The sequence below is a fragment of the Vicugna pacos genome, chromosome 7 (assembly GCF_048564905.1).
Source record: "Vicugna pacos chromosome 7, VicPac4, whole genome shotgun sequence".
Taxonomy (NCBI): Eukaryota; Metazoa; Chordata; class Mammalia; order Artiodactyla; family Camelidae; genus Vicugna; species Vicugna pacos.
In genome coordinates this window covers 49246534-49257231 of record NC_132993.1, presented here as the reverse complement: position 1 = coordinate 49257231, position 10698 = coordinate 49246534, and the positions used below count along the sequence as shown (strand labels likewise).

The following is a 10698-nucleotide window of genomic DNA, read 5'->3' as shown; positions in this document are numbered from 1 at the left end:
AGCGGAGGGGAAGGGAGAACGATGTCCCTTCTTAGAGGTTGCCGGTACCCTTGACTCCCCTTCCTTCCCCATCTCCTTCATTCTGCCATTCGACATGCCTAAAAGGACTGGACAAGAGCTCTAGAGCCCTTTGGTTTGGGAGACCCCACACCCGGCACCCCAAGCCGTTCTTTGCTCCAGGACCTCCCTACGGGCACCGGCAGCAGCGGAGCGCCTGCGGGGATGGCTCAGCACCCACCCTTAAGGCCATGGGGGGAAAAAAAGGTAGGAATGTCTCTTATTTATATTTGGGGAAAAAAACCCAGAAAGGTAAGAAGGAGAGATTGGACTCTATAGAAGCCCCTAAAGAAGGCTTTTGTGGAGAGGATTAGCTTACCACTCACCGGGCAGAAGCTGCTTCGACAGCCCCTACACCTTGTTAACTCGTCCTAACTTGCCCCGCCCGCTCCTGCCCCACACCCCGTAGAGAGCGATAGAGTATACATTAACTCTACTGCTGCCACGCTCCTCGAGGGCTGTGGGGATTTTATAATCCCAAACCAAGCTCCAGAAAGCCAGTTGTTTTGTCTCCGAGCGTCCTTCCTGGCCTTCCAGGGGCACCCACTGCCAGGTCCTGAAACACTTCAAGCCCGCGCGCGCCCTAGAGTGGAGGAGGCATACACCCCCATTCCAACCCAGCTCAGCCAGTTTCCTTCTTCTCGAAGTTCTCCAAGAGCTCGGTCATGAAGGAAATGTAGACGATGGCCAGGCGTAGGGTCTCGATCCGGGACAGCCTCTTTTCGTAAGCAAAAGTGGGCACTTTCCTCCGCAGCTGGTCGAAGGCCTCGTTGAGGTTGAACATCCGCTTCCTCTCACGGATGTTGGCGGCTTGGCGCTGGGCATAAGTGATCACCCTTTTTCTCTTGGGGCGGCCCAGCAGGGAGGCACCTCTCCCGTGCTCCTCTTCTTCCTCCCCGTCTTCTCCTTCTTCTACTTCACCCTCCTCTTCTTCAGGATCCTCCTCTTCAAAGTGCGCCAGACTCCTGGATCTTCCCTCTCGGAGCCCAAGGTCTCGGTGGTCCCCAAAGGGGACCCGGGGTGCGAAGTCACAGAGGAGAGGGTGCCCCGGGGAGGCCAGGGACAGGTCTGCGACGAAGTCCAGCATGGTGGCGTCCACGTAGCTCTCGGGATATGCTGCCATCGGGTCAGCTTGGCCCTGCGTCTCATCAGTTTCTCGCAGGGTGGGGCGAGACTGGTGATGGGCTTCCTAACAGCCTTGAATCTGATGCGGCACCATCACGGAAGGGCCAGGGGACATTAACATTAATAACCAGGCAGATAACAGGATTAGTTGCACCGAAAGGGAAGGTTCTGACAACGTTCCTCCTCTGGAAACTGATGGAAGAAGACAAGCTTGAGCACGCATGTAAGACTCACAAGGACAGGCCTTCAATTTTGAGATCCTTTTCGCTGCACCACCTGGGACAGTTCCTTTTTGGCAACAACCTCCAGTTCTTACCTGCTGTGCTTTTTTCGGTCTTTCCTCACCCCCGCAGACAACTAATATTCTTCAGGCTCCTTATCTCATGTAGTTCTTTAATTTAGCTTTAGAATTTCAAAGAGAGGATGTTTTCCACCGCTCTGGCTTCTCCTTGGCTTCAGAATAGGAGTTCTGAATCTTGCCACCTTAGGCTGCCAATGGGTGTGAAACAAGTGCATGTGCTTTTAATGATGTCCTGAAGAGGGGCCCTGTCTGCCAGGGGTCGAGGGGAGCTGTTTGTCTGGTATCCCAGTGAAGCAGCTACTGAAAGGCAAGATCTTCCATTAGCTTAAGTAAGCACGGTAGGGGGGCCGAGAGTGCATTCCCCAGAATCACTGTTGGAACCGGCTTTCTTTCCATCGCTTCATAAACAGCTCTCTGGCCGAATTACAAACCCTGACTTCTAAAGTCTGTTTTCTTGTGATCAGTCTAACAACTGAGATACTTGACTTTCCTTTCCTTATCCTTACCTCCTATCCATGTAAAGTAGAGGATTTTACTTAGAGGGCAAAAGTTACAACAGCATTAAAATAAAAATGGGAAATTCAGAATATTTTCTTGGAGCCTGCGTTACTGCATAATCCCAGCGTGGGAGGCAAAGCAAACCCTCCTCCCAGACAAAATTTCAATCTCCTTCAAAACTGTGATTTACCCTTTGATAAACCAACCTGGTCTATCAGCTCACCCTCTGTTGAGAAGACTTTCAAATGTTAAGTTGCTGATCGGTATTTGTGAACAAACAAACACCCTCACATTTCCATCTGGCTTATTTTCCTGATTGATTTGTACCATCCCACAGGATTTAAGAACAGAAGCTTTATTGTATTTAAGGAGGATAAAAACTACACTTAATTTTGTTTAAGGGAGATTTTGTTATCTTTAGATCGTTTTTGAGATATAAAAAGATCTTAAATTTGGTATAAAAATAAAATTTTACTGATTTCATATTAGCTCTAATTATTTTTTAACAAAGAGTTCATTTTTCCTTTTTTGTTTGCCAATAGCTATATTTACTTAATTATTTGGTGTAGGGATTTTTAACAAGACATGAGGCAAGACAATTTATTAGAAAATAATTTTAAAGATGTATTCGAAGAAGCAGCCTAAAAAGATGAATACAGAGACGCCTTGGTTCAAGGGAGAATCGCCTAGGACATCAATTTCTATTAATGAGGTTAAGTCGTGACTATGACGGTTCAGTTAGTACATTGGACAGCTCCCAGAAACCGCGGATTTCTAACAGGTAAGGGTAATTCCCCTTTCTTCTTCTTAGGCTCTCAGACACTATTTAAGCAATATCATTTTAGATTCTTTTTTTCTCCTTTCTTTTTCTTCTTCTTTAACCCATTTGTGTCTGGGTTCTCCCTTGCTCTTTTGTCGTTTAATTGGTTTTCTTTTCTTTTGCTACTGTTTACTCTTCACTCTCCAATTTGCATTGTGATAACTCAGGAATAGGAGAATTAGAAAACGTTCCTGAACGATGTTAATAAGAATAGGATCTTTGATTATGATTACCCATTTGGTTCTCACTAAACTTTCAAAGAGAAGACTAAAAAGGAAAAAAGAATTGGAATTTCAACAGTGGCTAAGGAATAAGTAAATGGGAGGATTAATTTGTTTTGACAGGCACTAACATGCTTTCTAACTCTTGTTTAACTTACTGTATTATTACTTGGACAAAATTTTTAGTTAACTTTTAGTTGTTGAATGTTCCTCATGGCTTATTTTTGCCTTATAAATGCATACATAGGTGGAATAAATACCTTGTCTAGTAAGAATCTAGCGCTGCATGAAACATAGAACAGTTAATGAAGGGAAACATGAGAGAAATTTAAATTTAAAATTTAATAAAATAAATGTCAGAAGCTATCATGAGACACTAAAGAGATACTTCTTTTGGACTAAAATTTTGTATGATTTTATCTAAAGGAATGAATATCTCAACAGTCATTCACAAAAGAAACTGCAGAAAAATTGAAGGAACCAATGCACAGGACTGGGTTGCAAGATTAATACTAAATATTAGAGAATTTATGAAAATATATTAATAGATATGTCTGTAGCAGTAATTTAAAAAATTTCCCTTCAATTTCATCATAAAACCCCAAGATAGACATATGTTTATACCACAATAATTTCCATTTATCTTACAAGGTTCTAATCATGGTGATATAATTAGAGCAAAGATGTTAAAATCTAAGTATTAATGGTTGACTCTTTGTTTGTTTGTTTATTAATTATAGGACATATATTTTTTGTTAATTAATTACAGGACAGATATAAGTGAAATTGTTTTTCTCTGCTTATTTTGAAACATTCACTTTATTTAAAAAGAGTTTTTGTGGCTATTTGGTTCCAAGCAAATATACAGAATACATGTAGTAAATTTATAATAAAGTACTATATGGTTTAAAGCGGTTTATCCCATTGGAAGGAAACATTGTTTTCATTTCTAGATTTGAAAGTTAAGACAGATTTTTTTTTTAAAACTCAATTGATGATTAAAGGAAGTTAAATACAAACTTGACTTCTTTGGGTTCTAGGCCTACGGACAGTTTATAACTATTCAGTGACCTACATGGAGGCTTCTGTAGAGAGTCTGATAAGCCCTAATCAAATTCTGCTCAAGATGTTTCAAGAAATGATCATGTCAGTTTTGCTTAGTTTATTACCTACTTTATCTCTATTGGCCATCCCAATTAAACATAAAACATTTTGTGTATACAGATGGTCCCTGACTTACCATGGTTGGACTTCAATGATTTTTGACTTTACTATGGTGCAAAAGTAACACATATTCAATAGGAACTGCACTTTGAATTTTGAATTTTGATCTTTTCTCTGACTAGCGATAAATGGTATCATCCAGCTCTTGTGATGCTGGGCAGCAGCTGCAAGCCTCAGCTCCCAGTCAGCTCTGCAACAGGGAGTGTGAACAGCCCACACACTTACAACCATTCTGTGACCACACAACCATTCTGTTTTGCACTTTCAGTACAGTATTCAATAAATTACATGAGATACTCAACACTTTGTTATAAAGTAGGCTTTTTACTAGATGATTTTGCTCAACTGTATGCTAATATAAGAGTTCAGGTAGGCTAGGCTAAGCTATGAGGGTTAGGTTAGGTGTATTGTACTCATTTTGACTTTTGGGATTTTCAATTTATGATGAGTGTATCTGGACATAACCCCATCATAAGTTAAGAAAGATCTGTACTATTATCCTATATTCAAAATCAAAGCAGAAAAAAATGACCAAAAATAATGTGAGCAATGATTCCTAAGGGGGCTGGTGCATGGGATTAAGAGTGTTAAAAAGAGAACAATAGATAAAAAATATTTAGGGAGTAAAGCAAATACCTAACTATCCCAGATTTATTAAAACTCTTCCTTTACCTCCCTTCTTCATGCCCCTTCTCTTAGTCTTACAGAATCATTAAGCAATTTTAGGGAAAATGATAAAATAGAACAATGGTAGATACTTGTCATGATTGCATGGAGAAAATCTAAGAAACACTCCCTTAGCTGACACAGAGAAGGGGCCTGTGTTCTCTTACTCCACTTCAAATTATGCATGGTTTAGAGCCATGGCTGATTTTAGAGTTAGAAGAATGTATACTCATCTACTTTATTTTTCCGTTTTTAGGTAAACTTTTTAACTTTAAATTTTTAATTTTTTATATAAATTTAAAAGTTATATTCAAAATACAGTTATTACAAAATACTGGGTATATTCCCCATGTTGATATTTGTAGACTACCTTACAACCAAAAGTTTGTACCTCCCAATCCCTCACCCCTATAATGCCCCTCCAACTAGGTAAACTTTTTTTGAAGTTTAATACATATACTTAAAAATCACAAGTCATGTATGTACAGCTTAGTTAACTTTCATAAAGTAAACATACTCATGAAACTAGTGCCCAAATTAAGAAATAGAATGCACCACTGATGTTAAAGATGATGTAAAAACAGGTTAATATTAAGTATATGGCTTGAGATTATTTCAACCTTGTACACATATCCAGTCACAGAACACACTCCAAAGTAACAGTCTCCGAGGTATTATTCTTCTAAGATTAATTTAGCCTATTTTTGGCATTATATAAAAATAAAATATATTCTGTGTACACTTTTGTGTCTTTTGCTCAACATTTTTGAGATTCGTGCATATTATTCTCATTGCTGGATAGTTTTTCACTGGGTGAATATATCTTCTACTATTGATGGGCATTTGGGTAGTTTCCAGTTTCTAGCTATTACAAATAGCAGTGTTATGGATAGTGTTGTACAGGACTCTGGTGAAAATATTTATGCATTCCTGTTTGGAATACACCTATAAGTAGAATAGGTTATGCATACGTTCAGCTTTGGTAGTTTCTGATACACTGTTTTCCAAAATGGTTGTAACAATTTATACTGTCACTGGTGATGTACTAGAATTCCAGTTTCTTCACACCCTTGTTGGCATTTTCAAGCCATTCTGAAGATGTGAATGTATCACATTGGGGGTTTCATTTGCATTTCTCTGACAACAAATGAAATTGGGCACCATTTCATATTTATTAATTAGGTACCTTCTCCTTGGTAAAGTGCCTGCTCAAACGTTTTGCTAATTTTTATAGTTTTTAATTCATTTGTATATATATTTGGATATGAGTCTATGTCATATGTATGTATTACAAATATCTTCTCCCTTATTCTGTGGCTTTCCTTTTCATTCTCTTAAAGATTGTCTTTTGATGAAAATAAGTTTTTATTTTTATTAAGAAAAGTCCTAAGTTCTAGATTACACACACAAAAAAAGGAAAGTACATAGATTTCCCATATATATCCTGCCCCTACACATGAATAGCCTTCTTCATTATTAACATCTCCCACCAGGGTGGTACATTTGTCACAACTGATGAACCGATACTGATACATCATAATTACCAAAATCTATAGTTCTATCTTAGGGTTCACTCATGATGTTGTTGGGTTTGGATAAATGTATAATGACATATATCCATCACTATAATACAGAGTATTTTCACTGCCCTAGAGATTTTGTGTTCTGCCTATTCATCCCCTACCTCCCCACCAACTCCCACTCCCAGCAGTCACTGATCTTTTTTTGTCTCCATAGTTTTGTCTTTCTAGAATGTCATATAGCTGGAAATCATACAGTATGTAGCTTTTTCAGATTGGCTTCTTTCACTTAATAATATATAATTGAGTTTCCTCTATGTCTTTTCATGGCTTGATAGCACATTTCTTTTTAGTGCTGAATAATATTCCTTTGTCTGGATGTTTATTTATCCATTCACCACTGAAGGACATCTTGGCTGCTTCCAAATTTTGGCAATTATGAATATAACTGCTACAAACATCCATGTGAAGATTTCTGTGTGGACTTAAGTTTTCAACTCCTTTGGATAAATATCAAGGAGCATGACTATTGAATTATATGCTAAAAGTATATTTAGCTTTATAAGAAACTGCTCAACTGTCTTCCAAACTGGTTGTACCATTCTGCATTACCATCAACAATCAATGGGAGTTCCTATTGTTCCATAACGTCATCAGCATTTGGTGTTGTCAGTGTTCTGGATCTTGGTCAGAAGTTTTTGGCTTTAAGGTATTTAAAATTATCATTTCTTTCCTTCTTAGTACTCTTTATGTCATGTTTCAGAAATCTTAACCTATTCCAAAGTGATGAAGATGTTCTTTTATGTTTTCATCTGAAAGCTTTTCATCCTCTTACATTTAGAACTTCAATTAACCTAGAAGTGATTTTTGTATGGTATGAGTAACAGAGTTGGTGGTCAAGATTTATTTGATTTTCAACTGGATATCCAATTAACACAAGCATCATTTATTACTGAAACACCCATCCTCTCCTCAGTAAACTTATTATATAAAAATATTTCCAAATGAAGTGAGTACCTTTTCTGTCCTTAGAAGCTCCAGGAAAAAATTCAAGAAATGTTTAAGACATTCAATTTCATAGTTTGTCTATACTTGGAGTGAAGAAATTTGTGCTTCCTTATAAACTAACATCCTGCTACTCTAATTAAAACCCTGAGTTCAAATGAAATAAGGGCTCCTTAGAATGCTGTAGTTTAGGGACTGGCAAACTTTCTCTTTAATGGGAAAATAGTAAATAATTTAGGCTTTTTACAGGTCATACGTCTCTGTTGAACTATTCAACTTTGCCTTTAGGATATAAAAATAGTCAGACAATATGTAAGTGAATGGCTGTGTTCTCTAAAACTATATTTACAATATTTGGCAGTGGCTGGATTTGGCCCTTGGACTATAGTTTGCCAACCCCTGCTCTATTTAATAACCTGGGACTCCTAATATGGAGACTTGCCAAGATAAAGCACTAAAAAATATAAGTGAATATGAAATTGTTGAGCATCTATCTTGCTTGTATGTGTACATGTGTGTGTCAGGGAGGTGAGGGGTGGACAGGGAGTGCGAAAATGCTCCTGAAGCAGCTGAATCTGTGCCTAGTGTCTTTGGAATTATACTCAGGTGCTACAGAGTAACAGGAAGAGGCTCTGCACTGGAGGCATACATACCACATTGTTAAAGTTACCATTACAGAAACTGAAGGCTCATTTCCAGTTGCTGAAAACAAATACCAAGTCTGATGATCTGCTCTTTAAAATATTAGTATTATTAGGCTCTGGATGAACTACATTTAACTAGAATAAGGAAGGAAGAGGCAAAGTTCCTGGACAGAGCAGACTTCTACTTTGTGAATTATTTCTCATTGTCAAAAATCATTTATTTGATGAAGAAAGCAGCTGTGTCAAGAAGCTTATCCTTCCTATCCTATTTCCACCTACACATCCTTCTTTTTGCCATAGATAATTGTGGCAGAAACTGCTCATTGTTCTCCAGTATCTACTTAGCCTTCTTCCTTTTAGTAATAGAACGATCCACACATATTTTACGAACTATAGAAATGATCCCTGAAAGTACAGCCTTGCACTCGTGTGTATTTTAGCTGGGCACATTTCTGCTCCATTACATTTATGCCAGGGGGATAAATGAGAAGTAGTACGTGCAAGTGCAAATTAGTTTCTTGAAAACAAAATCCTTTGCCTCCTACTTGATCTTTTGTTCTCTTCCCACAGCCTGGAATGTGGGTGCTTTGGTGGTGAGCTGGCATTGACCATATAGACAAAGATATCACCTTATGGCAGGCGTTGGAAAATGTTTTCTGTAGAAGACTAGAGTACATATTGTAGGTTTTGCAGGCTATCTGATTCTTGTCACAACTACTCAACTCTACCACCACAGTGTGAAAATAGTCATGGATAATATGTAAATGAATAGGTGTATCTGAGTTCCAGCAGAATTTTATTTACAAAAGTAGGTGCCAGGCAGAATCTTATTCTCAGGCTGTAGTTCTGCTGACACCTGACCTAGGGGATGGCAAAGCAACAGGAAACTAGGCCTTGAAATGATCTAATGAAGTTGGGCTGAACCCCTCAAATATGGATCAACACGTGAGAATGAATATACTTCCAGTGTATCTCAGATCTCTTCACTATTGTGATATGTTTTCTGCTGGCACCTAAAAAACTAGACCATGATTTGAAAGATTAAACAGACAGACATACTACTTTATAGCTACTTGTAAAGTATCATACATAAAAACTGCTTAAAATCAGTTATTCATTTTTTGCCTCAGGTTTTTCCTCTTCATATAAAATAATTCCATTTTAGTTAGCCATTGGAATAAATCTATTTTCCAGATTTTTGATTATATTAATTCTTACATTAGTTGTTGTTTGAACCCTCTCCAAATTCTTCACTTCTTTTTGAAAAACATGTGGAAAGTTAGAGAGGTGTGAAGGCAAAAACATCCCTCAGGATGTTATAAAATACTACCCACAAATAATTTCCCTTTTTTCCTCATTTCCTATACTATATTTTTGCACATTATTTTTAACAGTGACTTTCCTTTGTAATAAATGTTATGGATTTGACACTCATTCTCAAGTCCATAAGTTCTTTGTATATTTGGAGATTAAATACTATATGTGTGATTTTTCAATTTAATAATTTTTCAAAGTTTTGCTACTTATGCTATTCATTTATGAAGGGGGAAAATATTAAGTTGAAACATACATAACTGCCAAAAATCAAACAAATTTTCAGCTAAAAACATGGGTGATTTAAGTTGGATCAAACTAATACACTCAAAAACACTCTTACTTAATAAGAAAATATAATTATATATTAAAATTAATTTTATACATGAAAGTAGTAATTGAATCAATACATACAAATTATAATCTGATATTCTATTGTACACTAAATATACCATGCAATAAATGTATATACAGCATTTTAAATGAATTTTTATTAAATGCCTATGATGTGTCTGACCCTTGTGGCATCCATCTAAGGGTTTGGGATACATCAGTGAACAACACAGAAGACACAAAAAATTCTTCACTATGTGGAGGGTGGTAAGTGATATGGAAAAAACTGCTTAGTAGAAGTGGGACCATGAGTGCTGAAAGTTTTAAATAGGGTTATCATGGCAAAGTCTGATTGGAAGGTGACATCTGAATAAATACCTGAAGGTAGTAGGGAGGTAGTTAGGTTCATATCAAGTGAGAATGTTCCACGCAGAGAGAAGTGACATTTCAGAGGAAATAAGGTAGGATGCCTAAGACATTGGCAGAACATTATAGAGGCCACTAGACAGAGAGAATTGAGGTCAGTGAGGTGCTATGAGGCAGGGTTGTATTATGCAGGGCCTTTTCAACTATTTAAGGACTTCAGCTTTTGCTTTGAGTAAGACGGGGATCCACTGGAACCTTCTGAATATTTACTTACTCTTTAAAAGAATCCCTTTGGATAATGTGTTGAGGATAAATTCTACCGGGAACAAAAAGGAGACAGGGAGACCTGTCCAGCCTCTTAAAGTAGCCCAGATTGGTAGTGGATGCTGTGATGTGCAGTGGATCTATTCAGGATATATTTTGAAGAAAATTCAACAAGGTTTGCTGATGGATTGTGTATGAAGTATGGAGTATGGAAAAGAGTCAAGCATGATTTCAAAATTTTGGCCTGAGCAACTGGAAATAAAGTGTTGTGGTAACCAAAATGAGAGACTCTAGGAAGAGCAGATCTGGGGGAGGAGGGTAAAAATCAGCTCTGAACATC

General features: G+C 37.6%; 1 protein-coding gene across 1 annotated transcript; it reads right to left on the bottom strand.

The window, feature by feature from the left end:
* Positions 1 to 679: 679 nt before the first annotated feature.
* On the bottom strand, positions 680 to 1180 carry FERD3L (Fer3 like bHLH transcription factor). The gene has a single exon (XM_006211715.1). It carries the CDS (start codon positions 1178 to 1180, stop codon positions 680 to 682), a length of 501 nt encoding a protein of 166 aa, XP_006211777.1.
* Positions 1181 to 10698: the final 9518 nt, after the last annotated feature.